The following is an 18,084-nucleotide window of genomic DNA, read 5'->3' on the forward strand; positions in this document are numbered from 1 at the left end:
TTTGGATGTTATCAATTCGAAAATTTGATTGTAATTTTTGAGGGACATACTGCAGTATGTCCGACAAAAATTACAATCAGATTTTCGCATTGATAATATCCAATATGATTATTTTTTCAGTGCTACTTCAGGGTCTTAAAATATAATATCTTAGCTCTATTTTGCAGAAATCCCCATTCAATTTGGTTAAGCGGTCACAGAGAAATGGGGATTGTAGTAAAGCATGTCATGAGTCTGATTCTTCCAAGTTTAGCACTTCGATGATTTTGTGTGTGAACAATAGACAGAACTTGGACAAAAGAGATTCCCGACATCCTCTACAAAATTCCTCATTTCTCTTTGACCACTGAAGCAAATCGAATGGGGTTTTCTGTAAGATGTGGGCAATGAGTTATAGTTTCACACCCTGCATTTGTATTTAGATTGATGCAATATTTTTAAAGATATCATGGCGTAGGGCCCCGTTGTAATTTTTTTTTGGGACATACGGTATATTTTACCGTGGTGTTTATAACTGTAAACGCATATTTTCTTTTTGTTTCGTTTTAGTTTATAGGCTTTCTTTGATACAAAAACAATGATAAGGAATTTTATTGTGATGTAATGCCCCTTTAACGTATCAGTCATGTGCGTTGGTAATGGAAATTCCCAGCATTCAGAAAATGAGTAAATTCTCTCGAAGGTAGAACCGATGAGATGACCAAGAGGAGGTATAGGTCCTATACAGGTGTGAAATAATCATATCTATTATATAGAGTGCAGTATCATAGAAAGCAACTCAAAATTAACTTACAGGAAATTGATGTGAAATATTGGTCTCTTCATCTTTGTTCTTCTATATTATGATAATCAAATCTCCAAATTATGAATATTACTGAATTGTTGTTATGATGATGAAGAGTATGATGATGAATTTAAACGCGACGTGGAATGGAAGGGAAATAGGGTTGGAAAGTGTATTCTATAACATGGGCGTTTTCAATTAAAGGAATTAAACTCGATAGTCTAAAATCAGTGTAACTTCGTATATTTCACACAACCTGGACCTCCCCACCCACAATTTTTTTTCAGGGGGGGGGGGGGGGATCAGATAGCAGTTGTCTAATGGACATGGACATGTGCACCTCTTTTCCTATCCAATTTGTCCATCCGTTTTGCGTATTATAACTTTCATTCAGCCTCTCTAGAGGTTGCCCCCCGTATACCAGTGTGCTATTGTGCGCTCGGAGGTGGAATATAATATTTGGATCATACTTGAATATAACTGGCTGTCAGAATGGACAGACAGTCAGCAGATATCGACTGGACTTACGTAATATTTCCAATACGATCACGGAGTAATGCATAAACTGTATTGATTGTTTTCCACTCTCGCCTTATGTTGGCCTAAAAACGAAGTTTTATGACGATATAGGAGTCAGAGGACTAATCGCACTCACTACAAACGGTAGTCCCACTAACTTCTTATTTCCCTGCTCGGTTTGTAAACCTACATCAAAAGCGTGAATTAGAGTGAAGGATAATGCTGACATAGTTCTCATGACTCACTTCAGACTGCGAGTGACAAGAAGCAGCATGTGACAGCTATGTGCAACATTATTACACATAGACATCCCAGGGTCAAACGCATGGCACGTGCAGCGCATTTGGAAATAATCCTCGGAACATTACGAGAAAACAAATTGTTCTTTTGAGCCAGACAATTCGCGACGAAAATTCTCACCGTGTGTTGCTTTGAGAACCACCCCTCTGACATCGAGCTTCTGGAACTGACCTCAGAGTTGGTCCAAAATGATTATTTGTTTCATTAGGAGAGCTGTGTGTAATACGCAACTTACTGCGAGCAATGCTTGTGATTGAAGTGCTATGACAGTACTGTGAGCTTAAGCTACTTTAAGGGCATCTTGATCTTCCCAGAACTCCGAAGAAGATAAATTGGTACATTGAGCAGGATTCCATCAAGTCCATAGCTGGTCACAAAGACAGGTGTCTCAAAACAACAACATCAACAACGAAAGACGATTTGAGGTACCTGACGACATCAGCATTAATTCACCATGATCAGTGACAGCATGGAAGTCGTGGTCTCCACCGACATGGACGATGGCGAGATGCATGCGGACGATCTCGGGCTGGTCAATCCCCTGTCGGTCGACTTGGAGGAGGAGGAGAAGTTGAAGGTCTCACCGTCGAGATCGAAGCGTTCCGCGTCCGAGATAATCAGCATGGTCTCCTACCAATCGGACACGCCCGCCTCTCACTACCCACCGCTGCATTATCCCGACATCTCCCTGGCGGCGTCGTTCAGCGGTTCGACCACGACCGCCCACGTGTCCGACTCAGTCGAGGATCTGCTGAAGAAGGCCGACATGGTGGAATGTCGTAATCGCTTGTCGAGGCACGGATACGATAGTATGAGAACACTCCGTCTAGCCACTAAGGAAGACCTGGTGGAAATCGGTCTTCCCCGCGGCTACGCGGGCCTCCTGATGTACGCTGTGGCTGAACGAGACAGGGGCCATGGGCCGGGCACGGGGTTGGCACAAATACAGTAAGTAATGTTAGCCAATCCTCACTCTTCAAGACCACCTCAAGGAACAAATTCAATCAGGGAGGGTCAGATTCTTTATCCTGTAAAAGCCATTATAGGCGAGATCACAAATATACAAAAGCAATGCCAATGCGAAACCGAAATTCATTAGAGGGTTAAACCTGAATTCTCTCCCCTCTCCCTTCTCTTTAGCTCTCTGTTTGACTTTACAAAAAGAGAATAGGATAAATCTTGGTTGACCTATGGAAATTTCCATGATGCACCACTATCTTCTATGTCTGCACCATGGTTGGAGCAAATTGAACAAATGCGCAAATACGAGTAAATGCATGGCTATTCTCAAATAGAAACTCGAAGACTCGAATGAATCAATACAAATATAGGGTAGTGGTGTGAAAATGGAAGGACAGTATACTACTATTGTAATATGTAAAATCCAAGAAGGCTCTAAAGCGTATCAGGGCAATTACGTACCCCCCCCCCCCCCCGGCAATTACCCCTGGCTAATTACTGGTAAGTGATAAGGTTAGAGAAAAGATTAGGTTTAGGGTTAGGTTTAGGGTTCGGAGTTTGGGTTATGGTCCGGATTAGGTTCAGGATTAGGATTAGGGGTAGGGTCAGGGTAAGGGTCCGGGGTAATTGCCCTAGTCCCCTGTAAAGATACCCATGGATGTCCCTGTATGTTTTTCGTGCTGAATTTATCAGCAGAAGATGTATACCTTGGGGTATTGGTCTCAGCAGGCCTTAGTGAGTATACTGCATGGTGCAGTACTTTTCATTCAGAATTAGTTCAACACAGCTTCATTGAATTCAGAACATAACAAAAAAGGAAAAAAAATCTTTGCAAGTTTTGAAGTTGCCCTTTACTGCTCATTCGTAAGTACTAAATTGCGTGCCGAAAACATTCACCCGGAACGTCCCAGATTATGACGTGCAGAGTGCGTTTATTGTAAGAAAAATGAAAATGGTCCCCAAAAAGAGTGTCAGTATTTTCATGACTGAAGCAGGGTAATAACGTCGAAAAAATTATAGGCGCGCAAACAAACTTATCGCCCGAATATTCTTCTTTTTCCCTTTTCTGTATTGGGGTGTATTGAGGCATGTAGACAATACTGTACGCCATATGATAATATAATAGTTAGAAATATTTGATGGCGTATGCAGACAAAAAGTGTTGAGGCATGTAGACAATACTGTACGCCATATAATAGATATAATAGTATAATAGTTAGAAATATCTGGCCTACGCAGACAATAACCTTTGATGGCTATAATAGCACAGTCTGTGACAGAGTTGAGTTTATTTGATTGTCGTCTGGCAAGCAGCTCGTATTTCACAGCTCTTTGCTGTAAGTATAATCTTATTATCATTAGTTATACCTATTGGAGTATTATGTAAAGAAAGATACATGTATCTATGTATACATGCATGCATTTTGCCTGTGACTTTGATGCATATTATACTTGTTAGTGAACATTTCGTAGAGACAGGACTATACAGCCGGCTTAATATCAGTTGGCAGGACGAGAGAATGTTAAGTACTTTTCATGGGGATCAGCAGCAGCTATAAAGTATTGATTTATTTTGTTGCGGACCGCTTCACCGTTTTTTTTTTCATTCATTTATGTTTCCATTTCCAACAGAAACATATGAATATTTTACAGTAATTGAATACATGAATTTCATCATAATACATAATAAAGGATAAGTTTACAAAATAATGTAAGTACATGTATATACGGAAATGCTGGAAATGGGGAGGAATGCTAAAAAGGGTTTTGCACCCTGCTACTTGTAATTAATGCACAGATGAAGTGATAAGTGTGTTATTGTGAGCGGGCTATGTTACTCTCACACACGTGACCTCCATATTGATATGTCTAATCCGAGGGACAGAATGATTTTGCCAATATACTAATACATGGGGTGGCATGATAACACACAGCATTCATTGCTCAGCAAGACTCGCTGGTTTGAATGTAAGGCCCCAGTCACATATAAACACGGATCCTCAAGGATCTACACGGTGATCCGGGGAGATCCGGTATAGTTTCGACCTCGATGACTGTACACACGGTATGTATCAACACGACATCTACACGGATAAGGCCGGAAGAGCGCGGCGTCTACACGGACCAACACGGCATCTACACGGATCAACACGGCAGCTACACGGCAGCCACACGGACCATCCCGGATTGCTCTGCCAACACGGCAGTCCCCGGATGATGCCGGATGTTTTTCACCTCCAGAAGTTGCCGTGTTGGCCTCCCGGATGTCCAGGCAGGCCAACACGACATCCGGATAAAGGGAGGCCGGATACTGATAGGAGAAGTCGGTCTGCTTATACAAAGTCATGAATTTTAATGCTTCTTACAGTTCCTGCGTATGACGATGGTGTCATAGTGAAAATTTAATTTGATGTTGGAAACGTCGGCTTTGCTTTGTATGTCTGATGCTCTACACTTTTCCCCGTGCTCGTAAAGTTCTACATGATGGTATAAGAGCCTGACCACGGAGACGCCTCGTATAATATGATTGCTCTACAATCCTTTGAAAAAACGGGGACATTGCAGAACCATAACTCCCATATTCTTTGGAGTACTTGCTAATGCCATAATTCTCATCCATATTCAACGTAATACTTGGTTTTTGATTAACGGAGAGAGGTTTGTGGTAACATGTGAATGTATAGTCCCTGAAAGGACTGCATGTTGTTTGGCGAAAGAAGACCCTATTATAGAAAGAGGGGAGCGAAAGAGGGAAGCGACATAAGGAGAGTGTATACAATATAAGGGAAGGCAAATACATTGTATTGACAGTCGAAGGGCGCAGTGGTGAGCTGGACGTATTTGTTTTAGATGAAGCTTCTACTGTCGCTTTTTCGTTTTTTACTCATTTTATACTCTCAAAGTGTGCTAGAAAATGGGATTGGATTTTATTTAACCCATTGTATGCTTTGAGAGCTGATTGTCACAGAAAAACCCCATAGCATTGTACACACTGTCCAAAGTCCCAGGCACAGAAAGGGTTCCCCGCAAGGAATAAAGGTATTACGCAGTGAGTTATGTTGGCCTGTGCTCGTCAACAGCTGCAGCGGATTATGACATTCTGAATACATGTATAAGGCATTTTGCGAATAATTCCTATCTATCACTTGAGACTAAACCTACTCGGTTTTGAAATACTGATAACTTATGTCAGCCGTAAGGGGGGGGGGGGGGGCTTCTAAAATAAAAAAAAAGGGATTCAATGGGTTATACAAAATGAAGGACGTCACAGATGCATTGCTATATGCCTTTGTTTTGTTAGACATAATAAGCCACCCAGCTATAGCTGAAATAAACATTAACATGAAAATCGGCGCCCAAAACCGAAGAGGTCTAAAGTGGAGATTTGTTTTCAAGAACAGCGTTCTACATGACTGAAACTGCAACACTAGAAGTCTGTTTGATTACCTGTTTTGTGTGTCGTGAAGGACATGTATAATCCCTAAAGTATTATTTGCAAAATCTAGTCCCTGCGGACGTCCTGCGTTGCGGGCGCGTGAGTATGCTTATGATGTTGATCTTTGCGTCAAAGTTCATGTGCCTGATAGTTTGTGATTATACATGTTGACAGTTCGGACGTTCATAAATGTTATGGACATTCAGTGGTTTGTACAATTATTGTAAGAAGTAATGCATTGGTGAACTCTTCGCCTTCGTACTTCAAGTATATTTGTGTCCACAATCTCTGTAGTGTATATCTTTCGTAAGTCCTAGTTATAATATGTGCGATACACTATACAGATTGATGAGAGAAAGTGGTTACTCAGCGTTTATCATCCGACGAACGTGGTTCTCTGGTAGACTGGGAAATTTGGTTTGACGGAGCGCGAGCTGGTGTGACGAATTCTGCATCATCAGAAACATGGTTGTCGTAATGTGAGGCCACAGACCACAAGAACAGCTGTGAGAGAATGTTACACGTGGTCAGAGAGCTTGTGTGGTGGCTCTGGTTAAAAACCGTGAAGAGAAATTGGTTCCTAATTAACGTCAATTCCGCACGTTTGTAATAATTTGTGCTTAGTTACGCCAATCTGCATTGAATACTCGATCGCGTTATACGTAGAGTGCCAAGTCACATGCACACGAAGAAGATATTTCACAGGGTTCTGTATACTATGCAATCAGTATCGAAACCAATTGCATTTTTTTTTTTTTTTTGGGGGGGGGGGGCTATCAACAGCAAAATAGTATGGTGTTGAACAAGTGGCTAAGTTCAGTCCTTTTTCATTTTTACATGACGTACATGTTAGATCAGTAAACCAATGTCCTTTCTACACATTTTTTTTTTTCGTCCATAAACAATTCGGTATAAAAAAAAGCACGGAGTAGCCGGCAACATGTTGATGGCCAACATGTACTGATGATGATAATGATAGTGATAATGATAGTGATGATGATGATGACGATGATGATGATGATGATGACAATAATGATGATGATGATAATGATGATGATGCTGATGTTAATGATGATGCTGATGATGATAATGATGATGATAATGATGACGATAATGATGATGCTGATGATGATGATGATGATAATGATGATGATGACGATGATGATGATAATGATGACGATGATGATGATAATGATAATAATTATTATGATAACGATAGTGATATATATGATAATAATAATGATAACGATAACGATAATGATAATAATAATGATAATGGTAATGATAATGATGTAGTTAATGATATGATAATGATAATGATAACGGTAATGATAGTGACATTGATAATAATAATGATACTATTAAATCGACATGAACACTCCGAGGGAGCAGACTTCCGGCAAGCAGCCATGATTAAAATATCGCCATTTTGTGCGTAGTATCTTCAACACAAACATAATGAGAGGTATAGGGACATCTGCACATTATTATCTGATCGACATCTAATCATCTATGCTTGAATCATTGGGAGAGTAAGCTGATTTTATGTCCTTGATGACCTCTATGACCTTTGAACTTCGACCCCCAAATCCAATCGTTTCTTCATTACCTCATTATGAACACACTCCGCAAACTTTTTGAAAATTTGTTCGTCTGTTCTCGAGTTATGTATGTAAATAGACAAACAGACAGACAGATAGATAGACAAACAGGGCAGACAGACATATAAGGAACCGATGACATAACCTTCCCGTAGGTTTTTATGTCCTGGCGAAGGTAATAATTGTGATAATGATAATAATGATGATTGTCACAGTGCCACTACAACACTAAAGCAACAATTCATGTCATGTAATCAGGGCTTGTTGTTGTGGTAGTTGTTATATCACTCTGTGTACTGTATGATAAATCTTTATAGACAATACAAAAAATAATTGTCGTCATCATTGGTTATCACAGCTAGTCTGTAAATTTTGCCATTACTACTACGATAATCATTAAGTAATGTAATTTCATCATTACAGGAGAATGCCCCCTTAATCCGCGTCCATGCAAGCTTGGTTGCTTTTCAGTAACATTAGGCGTTTTCACATCAGCCCGAAAAAAATCCAAGCTCGAGATATTTTTTAACTTCCCAAGTCAGAAAATAGCGCGTTATTTCGAAACATCGGGCTGATGTGAAAACGCCTATTCACATCGTGTGTGCCAAGAGACGAAAGTGATCTTTTCTTCAATCCTCTTACATTATTCTACGAATGACTCGTCTGTCAATGGAACCATGAAAGTGAAAATTCCTGATGGAATAATGTACCTCCTCGATGGAACGAGTTTTCCTTGTGTTCAATTGAGCGTGACCACATTGTACCGTAGATAACACGCATTGTGGCAGATAATTATGTTCCTACAGTCCTTTATTCAGACTCATGCACCGTGCAACAGCATAAATACCAAAGCAAAAGCAAAGAAAACAAAAAAGCGTTTAGGGGAGGGGACGTTTCTCGCTCATACATAAATGCTTCTCTTTAATCCTTATCCCGCAGAACTATTAAGCTCGAGGAGCAGGATCCGTCTGACATCATCCAGACATCTGGGGAAGCTATAGCCGAGATGGACGGAAAGGTGAGATGTAAATTGTATTAATCTATCCTCATAATACATGTGTATGAAGATGTTTTTATTTTGTGAGCCTGTATTGTGTAAAACCTTCTTGAAAGCAGAGACGAAGTAAACAGAGGTGTGATTATCGTATTGATGCGCATGATAGCACGACACATCTGCGGTTGCGCAACTCTTTTGTGAAAGCTCTCTCTTTGTTTTCTATCGACACTTACCATGCCTATCTTTGTGAATTACTCTACAATTACATACATGACATAATGCAGCGGGCAAAACGCGTTCAGCAAGGTTGTAGCAGCCCAGGCCCATGCAGGGAGGTTTGAAAGGAAACCCAAACCCAAAGAGAAATGTCGATTGAGTGAAAGCAGCAACATTAGTAGAACACATCAGTGAAAGTTGTGAGGGAAATCGGACAATTGATGCAAAATTTACTTTTTTATTATCATTATTATTATTTTTTTATAGTTTTGTTGTTAGAACCTCTGGATGAGGAGACTACTAGAGATTATGACGTATGATGTGTGGACAATAAAAGAAAATGTAAAAGGAATTCCACAAAAAATCACTTTGCTAGCATAATGAAAGAGCATTCGACTAACCGCTTTCAGAAAGCAGGGGGATTGCTACCCTTAACATAAATATAACAGTAAACACTAAAACTTACAAATTCATAACTTTTGCATCGATTGTCCGATTTTACTCAACTTTTCACTGATGTGTTCTACTAATGTTGCTGCTTTCACACAATCCACATTTCTCTTTGGGTTTGGGTTTCCTTTAAGATGTTTTTATTTTGTGATCCCGTATTGTGCGTAAAACCTTCTTGAAAGCAGCGACGAAGTAAACAGGTTTGATTATTGTATTGATGCGCAGGGCATAGCACGACGCATCTGCGGTTGTGCAACTCTTTTTGGAAGCTCTTCCTTTATTTTCTATCAACACTTATCTTTGTGAGTTACTCAACAATACATATTGCAGCTTGCAAAACGCCTTCAGCAAGGTTGTACCAGCCTAGGCCCAGTGAAGTGTTAAAAGAAGAAGGGGAATCTCTGTCCAATGTGTGTAGGTTCCTCATAGCATGTAATTTCATGTTCCGTGCTCCAAGCCACTCTTCCCTAGAGTTTTCCAAGAGGTTATTAATTTCAACTATTTTAAGCTCTATTTCGAAAGGAAATGCTGAAATCCTGTGTGGAAATTTTTGTTAATGTGTAACGAAACAAATCTTTTTCAGTTTTCCTTCAAATCTTCTTGTTATCAATACCCCAGGACTGAAAAATGGAACATTAGTATCTCATAAAGAGTTAGCATTATCTTGTGCTCAATAATTTTGTGCATAATTTTGTTTGCCAGGTTCAGTCAAATGTGTGCGTTTCCGCGTGCTAAACATTTTTCAGTTAAAGAAGTAAAATTTTTTTTACAGATTTTTTTTTTCGCGTGTCCTGTTCTCCACACACTCAATTATTGCTGTCAAAAATATTGAAAGGGACTGCTATGAGGAATGAATGAGGAATAATGCCTATACTTAAAGTTAAGTAGAAACGCTGTCTTTTGTCAAAACAATTTATAACACCTGCGATGGAGCGCCTAACCTCTTGAAGAATTGAAATGACTTTTGGAAGTTTTTATAAGGCACGATAATTGTTGAATATCCTAAAACAGATATACACGTCAAAAATTAGACTCTCAATGCTCTTAATTAGTGTTTAACAGGCCAAAATAAGATAATCCGCACCCCTCCCCCCCCCCCACACACACACACCAATAGAGCATAGCCAAAAAAGGGGCCGGTCTGATTAGGGTTAATTGGATATGCTACATAAATACCCTATACAACATGTTGTTGTTTTTTTTAATCATGATCATTATTTGTAAGATTATTTTTTACGCGTGATCGCTTAGGAATCAGTGAATGCTTGTAAGCAAACATCGGGGCAGTAAACCATCCTAAGGATGAAGGACAGTAAATTTAGGGCTGCATTTGTCCTTGCATTAAGTCTTTGTCTAGACTACAGTGTCGTGAGATTCCTTCTTCTCCTTTCACAGTGTTCATCAGAAAGCTAGTTACCATTTCCCCCCGTCATTGAATAATGATAGATTCAATTCAATTCAATTCAACTTTATTTTCACTTCCATCAAAACATAATTTGACAAGGTACATAAATATGAAAATGAGAAGTAGATGCGATTACATCTTTGTTAATATATACGTAAAGCGTATAATACAAGTCAAATGAAGATCATGCACTGCTTTGTCATATTTCAAAACACCATTGGTAACTTATTTTGATTTCTTGAATATTCTACTTACATTTTCAACAGCTTTTGGTATTGGTATCATGTGTTTGCACCATGCAATGGGTGTGTGTCTGTCTGTGTTTTGTGTTTGTGTGTGTGAGGGTGTGTTTGTGTGCGTGTGTGTATGTGTGTATGTAAAAGGAGGGTTATGATGAATTGTAAATTCTACATACTGAATGGCTTTATTAATAGAACATACCTCAAAAATGTAACATTGATATCGTTAATATACGGGACTAACATAGATTTTCAAATTAATATCTCACTTTCTTTTTATCTCTTTCTCTATGAAATTCTCATGAATGATAATAATTGACCCATGTTATTTTGTATTCTTTTATGTCATAAACAACTTAACTGAAGTGTATTAAATATCGTGGCAGGGAAACTACGAGGTGGTGTCCGCAGGGGGCGACGTTGAGAGCAAGCAGAGCAAGAAGCTAGCGGAGGTGGACGGCAACCCGCCCCGCGAAGCTTGGAGCAAGAAGATGGACTTCTTGCTCGTGTGCATTGGCTATGCCGTCGGGTTGGGGAACATCTGGCGCTTCCCGTATCTCTGCTACCGCCACGGCGGAGGTAGGTGTCTCACTGGCGATCCATCACTTGGTCTACTCCCCACTTTGTCTAATAGCCATTTAGTCTCAACCCACATTGTCTAATCCCGTTTCGTCTACAACCAGTTCGCCTAATGACCATTTAGTCCAGTTGCCACTAAACTCATAACCAGTTCGTCTACTTTTTCAGATGGGCTATTCTCATTTCGTTTAATAACCACAGTTTATTAGACAAAATGGGAAAAAGTCAAAGGAGAGAAAATTGCAATGAGACTATCTGGTCATTAGACGAAATGATAATTAGTCAAACTTTAGACTAAGTGAGAATTGGACCAAACGGGAATAAGGCAAAATTGATAGTAGACTAAATGAGTTTAGCTGTAGTGGTGTTAGACGAACTGGGAAGTAGACCATTTGATAGTAGACCAAGTGACAATGAACCGTCTCACTACGGAGAACACTTGAACGGACAAACAAACAGCAAAAGCCAACTCAAGGTCGGAGACGAGGATCGGAGGAATGACAAAAACAAACGTGTCTTGGTCTTGAAACGTTGCCATTTTTGTCATGATGATAAAGATTATGATGATTTCATATGATAACAAATAATGATAATAATACATAGAGTTAAACTACAGTGATACTGTAGAAATATAATGTATTTAAAGGTGATAATGACAAATGATAATAATAAAAACAAATGAATGATGATAGAAATAATGGTAATACCGAATGGTATTCGTAATGATTTAATCAGCATTATCATTATTTTTATCATCATCATTATTATTACTATAATTATTATCATTACTACTACTACTGCTACTATTACTAGTACTACTACTTCTACTACTACTACTACTACTGCCACTGCTACAGTTGTATTATCATCTCTAAACCAGATAAACAAAGTATAGTCGAGCCCTGCGTAATGTCAGACAAAATTCTAGTGAAACGTATAGAGGTAAAATGGTGCGTGTTATGGTGGAGAGAGATACTCTTCTCACTTAACATCGAGTTGATGAATTTATATTTCAGTCTAATTTTACTTTATCTGATGCATTTTGATTGTGGTCGTTTCTTTGATGTGTTTCAGGCGTGTTTCTGATTCCATATTCCATCATGCTCCTTCTGGCTGGAATGCCGCTTATGTTAATGGAGTTGGCGTTCGGCCAGTACGGCGGGGAGGGTCCTATCACCATCTGGAAGGCGTGTCCGCTCTTTGCAGGTGAGTGAAAACTATCTCTCTTGTGCCTTCTTCCCGTGCGGGAGATGCAGGCGGTATTACGACCAAAGGATTGTTCACCCCTTTGCTAGCAAATCTTCGTTCCTCAAGACCTGCATGGGAAATAAAGTAGCTGTAAGATAACACTATTACTCACCTTGTAAATAAATGATAACTTGTCACGCCCTCTATGGCAGCTATGACACCTATCACAGCAATTCTTTTCCGCTAAATTACTTTCTGCCCTCCGCGCGGGACTGATGCAATGTGCGAATTAAAAACAAACATACAAACACACACACACACACACACACACACACACACACACACAGAGGTATCCCCTTGCTTCCAGGTGTCTGTACAGAGAGTAGAGTCCCCCTTTAAAGTGCATTTAGGCGTGTTGTCACTTTTATTGATTTTCACTAACGAAGGATGACCAGAAATCGAAAAGGGGGGCGTGGTCTAAGTTGCGCTGGTTGTGTCAGCGACCTCCGGACATCTTGGTTTCTCTCTTTCTCTCTCTCAAGAGATAACAAAGTGGAAAAGTAGCCAATGAGCATGATAGAAAACCAGATGAGCCGTCATTATAATATACTGCTTGACTGTCATACTTCATGATCTAAATGCATATCTTTATAGGTGATAAAAACACAGTTGTTCGACAATAACTTAAACGCCCGACATGGCAACATCTTATGCTCCCATGTTGGATGAAATCTTCTTCACTATCCTTCGTCTACGTGGAGCGATCGGTCAAGAGTTTGTTCAGTTGAGATTACCCAAAGGTGTTTGAGTCTTGCGACAGTTTCCAAGGGCTGAACACTCAGAGATTTTGCACATTATATATATATATATATATATATATATATATATATATATATATATATATATACATCGAGGATATCTTGGTAACAACTTTCATTTTATACCTCTAAAAAGTGCAAGTTGACGATCATACGTTATCCGAAAAACATTTACTAAGGACCAGAGTGTCAGCTTGGAGTTGTTCTTGTCCTGTGGTTGGCGTAATATCCTTGATTAAATGCAACGACTAGGGTATTCATATGGACCCCTGATTGAACAAGGAGAAATTTAGATGTCTTGCCTTCGCAAGAGACACATTGCTCTCTCCCTTATAAGCTCTAACCATTTCCATTCAATTTCTTGAACGCCGAATGGCGACTACATATTCCAACAAACGCATTTCATCGAGTATAACATCAAAGACCTTAAAAGTCTCAGAAGGACGCTCCTGCCAGCATTACCTTTGTCAAGATTTTCAGGCAGAAAGTCACACATTTCTGTTAAATACGTTTTGGTTGAGTGAAAGCACGACTGGTAATCCGTCAACAGATCGCTATAAAAAAGCGGAGAGTGAACTATACGCTGTACCTTTTCAAAAAGCTTTGCTACCTTGGGTGAAAGTGAAATAGGGCAGTTATTGCTTACGTTACTGAGAAAGTGTTTTTTTTTTTTTCGGTACAGATATTGTTTAAGCAACAGCGACAGAATGATCCTGTCTCTAAAGATTTGATTAAAGATTAGCGCCAAAGGTGAGGTTATCAAGATGAGCGCTTATTTTCGAAAGTCTGGGATGGAGGTCATCTATCCCGACATGTCCTACAAAAGTACTCAATACACGTCATGATATATTGCTCTAACTTCGACAGGTACAGTGATGTAAGCAACCTCACGTGGTATGGCATTAAAATGACTTCACACTTAAAACAAGTCTGGCTTCAAACGCATGCGAGCAGCGAGTCATACTAGCATTCTAATTGAAATGGTCTGCTTCTTCCTGAAAATCCATTTGTTTCTTGGCTGAGCTTGAATTTAATCTTTTTCGTCCTGAGCTAATCCTATTATACATGAATTTGCAGGCCTGTTCATGCCGCAAAGGTTTTCGGCATTACGTACTTGTATGTATAATGAAAGACATAATCAATACCGCTTCTTCTTTGTGAAAAAAAAAAGGTGAGCTGACTGCGCATGTGCACAGTAATGTTCTGTCGATTCAACAATGTGATTTTGTTCTGGTTCTCTTTCATTGATAAATGATGTATTGAACACCTGCGTTTTGAGTGCGACGAAATTTCGCCTGTCTTGGCAGTATTTTTTATAGTAATTATTACTCTCATTCTCATTCTCATAAATATCACGATTATTTTAATTCATGGCTGTATTACTTTTTATTAGACTTTCACAATTACTTTCATGTGTGCTGCTTTCAAAGAAGTACAGATTCGATTCACGTCAGGATGACTTTCCTTTATTCTGTTTTCCTTTGATGTGAGTGTCAACCTTCACTCGACAGCAACCGAACTGCTCACATCTGTCCAAAATGTCGATTACTTCAGGTTACTGTGTGCAATGTCAACCAGGCGAACAGGCGTGGATGCACAAAAACGCATTAAGCGCTGCACCGGCATAGTGAACATTATGCCCATGAAACGACATTTGTATCGATTTTGGAAGTGACCCAAAGTGCATTACACACCGAATTGTTTCTGAGCGGGCTTGAACTGTGACTGAACTGCAAGAAGGCGCGAAGTCCACTTTTGTGCATTTACGAGGAAATCGTGCTGAAGCAAATTTTCGTGCGTACAGGGGTGTGTGGGAGGTGTAGCTCTTCATTCATATTTGTATCACATAACTCGTATAATCCAATAATGATTTGTCAGCGATTTAATGTACATAGGAATGCATCTACCGTAGGTGAATAAAGCTTGTCTTCCACTGAGCGTATTTAGCGCCCTTTGGAATCCAGCTGGTCTGAGCGAGTTCCTTGCACATCAATTTAGTCAGGCGCGGAAAGGCAAGCCGGTAATTTGGAGGACACGCATTACTTTAATAGGTGTCATAGCCCCCCATAAAACGGCGTGACGAATCGTTTTATATTTACAACGTGCTGCTGCCGTGGCTGTGCATTGTTACAGACGTGAATAATAATCTCACAGCTATAGCTTTGTTTTGACACACTCCTCTTTAGAAGGAACATCTTTATTGCACAAGCCAAACCAAATGTCCAAAGGTGACGATAAAACGAAAAACAATTATCACATTTTGTTTAGTTCAGCAGTTTTCAGCAGTTTTCTTTACGTTTCTTTATCACATTCTTATTTAAAAAAAAGAGAACGTAATCTCTTCCAACTGATTACATGTTATTTTTGCTTCAAGGATTGCGCATCACTAAAAAAAGGGTTATAACAGACTGAATTGTCTTGTCAAATTCCTAAACGATGAAGATTATTTAGGTTTCTCCGTTATTTATCACCACTTCATCGTAGAGGCAAAGTCAGACAATGAACGCGACTGGTTTCGCAAAGAAATTTATCTATAGATCGTGTAACAGATTCGAGATTATACTACATAAAATGTTCAAGATAAGCATGTTACATACATTGAATAAACGCACAAAGATCCAACACCCCTCATGTTCCTATATATTGTGTCGTATGAAACGACATCAAATTCTCTGTTTTATATCGAAATTTAGCAACACGCTTAGCTAAGATTAAAGTTAGATGGGACCAACGGAGTGATAAAACTTTCATCCAAATCGATGAAATAAGAAGTGATAGAATGTTCAGATCTCTAGGTTTTATTGTTTACCTAATATCTGTCACACTCATACGATGCAAGTTAGCTTAGGGGATATTGACGTCTGCTCATATTTTTGCCAATTTTGTGTTTTTAGTCGATGATTTAGCGACTATTACGACTATCATACGAACCTCACCCCCATCTGTTCATTAGCAGGGTATAATTACCAGCATATACAAGTCATTTTTGTTTCATTCTTAACATTATATCAGAAGAGGAAAATTTGAAAAAAAGTCTCTGATTTTGTGTGTGTATGTTTACATCGATAGGAGACTTGTGATAATCACCGTTAGTGATCCTGCGTCACAAAGCCGCCAAAAATCGCCAGACTCAGGGATTTTAAGTGAAGGACAGATTCTGAAAGAGCAGACTCTAAGCTTAAAAAATGACACGTATTCGATACAATGGACCTTTCCTAAAAACCCAGCAAAATATATGGAGAGAAAGAACACCTTAGTACGGAAAAGTGTTTATACTGAGAAAAGACGCCTTGAAGTTTAGGATTTATCAGAGTGCATAATCTCACCCAGCGGTGCTCTTTGAAATGAATAGCCCGAAAACACTCCATTGTAATTTTTATGGAGGGATTATCATATTATCATTATGTTAAGCTGACATTGCGCACACTCACTTAGTGCTGTAACATTCTATTCATGACTGACCTCATGACTGATAACCAACTTTCAATGCGACAGCATTATCTTTTCAAAGAGCGAAGAGTGGTGTAAAGGCTTTTTAAGGAATGAAGAGGGACCTCTAAGACATACCTGATCTCTCTCGATCTCTCTCCCTCTCTCTCTCTCTCTCTCTCTCTCCCACACACACACACACACACACACAAACAAACAAACAAACAAAAATGTAATATTGTTCTCTTTGTCACTTCACTGCTGTCACATCACTAATGGTTATAGCCTTCAGGTATACTGATCTATCGAAACTTTAAAAAGTTTGCGACTTTTGAACAAAGCGATTTTAAATAATTTCATTTCATTTCATTTATTTCCACATGCAAATATATGCAACAAAAATGACATTTGAACAGCATGACATATAAGAGGGACCAAATGAAGCACATCAGGTTTGTTTTTAAAAGGCCCCATACTACATCATATATACATGATGTTCACATATCAAACCGATTAATATTCTTCTAACTTCAACAATGTGTTCTGACTTTCTGCACTCATAAAGCAGCCACGGTTGTAATCGGTACATTTTGATGATCGTCATGTAGCTGTAGCTGGAGGAGTGTAAACTTAAATTGGAAAGTGAAAATCAATTTTCCCAATGTATGGGGACATAACATTTTTCTGGTTCGGATTAGAATATAGCGATAATATTCTTTGAGCTTTTCATAGTGTTTTCCTTTTGTGTTTAGGCCGTACATTTTCTACACGTGTGTATGTAGCTCAAAAGTTGTTAAAGGAGACCTCCGGGTGATTCTCAGATTTTTACATTTGTACAACTATGAATTAGTTATACTGAGGACAGAGTGTCAGAATTTGTGGTAATTGGGATGAAGAATAAGAATATTTTCAAAAAATAGAACAAATTGCAGTGAACAAGGATGATGACATGGCATAGTCACCATAAGAATGCATGAGTTGGGGCTCAAGGAAGCAGAACAAAAGAAGAAAGCATGCATAGCTTACAGACAGGTGAACTCGCAAGCAAGCGGTATTGTTCTGGAATCACACTGCTATCGTTTCTGAAATATGTGAACCTTCTACGTCATCATCCTTGTTCAGTGTAATTTGTTTAAGGTTTTTCAAAGTATTGTTTCTCTGCT

The 18,084-nt window shown here is 39.2% G+C and overlaps 1 protein-coding gene across 1 annotated transcript in view; it reads left to right on the top strand.

Moving 5' to 3' along the window:
- Window positions 1-1,834: 1,834 nt before the first annotated feature.
- Window positions 1,835-18,084, top strand: part of LOC139726017 (sodium- and chloride-dependent glycine transporter 1-like) — a 39,149-nt gene continuing 22,899 nt past the window's right edge. Inside the window, exons 1-4 of the mRNA XM_071637096.1 lie at window positions 1,835-2,551; window positions 8,540-8,618; window positions 11,294-11,486; window positions 12,561-12,692. Coding sequence (XP_071493197.1) covers window positions 2,058-2,551; window positions 8,540-8,618; window positions 11,294-11,486; window positions 12,561-12,692 — 898 coding nt within the window. The 5' untranslated portion in view covers window positions 1,835-2,057. The remainder of the gene's footprint in view (window positions 2,552-8,539; window positions 8,619-11,293; window positions 11,487-12,560; window positions 12,693-18,084) is intronic.

The sequence above is a fragment of the Diadema antillarum genome, unplaced genomic scaffold (assembly GCF_040938485.1).
Source record: "Diadema antillarum isolate AM-2024a unplaced genomic scaffold, OU_Dant_1.0 seq00000070_RagTag, whole genome shotgun sequence".
Taxonomy (NCBI): domain Eukaryota; kingdom Metazoa; phylum Echinodermata; class Echinoidea; order Diadematoida; family Diadematidae; genus Diadema; species Diadema antillarum.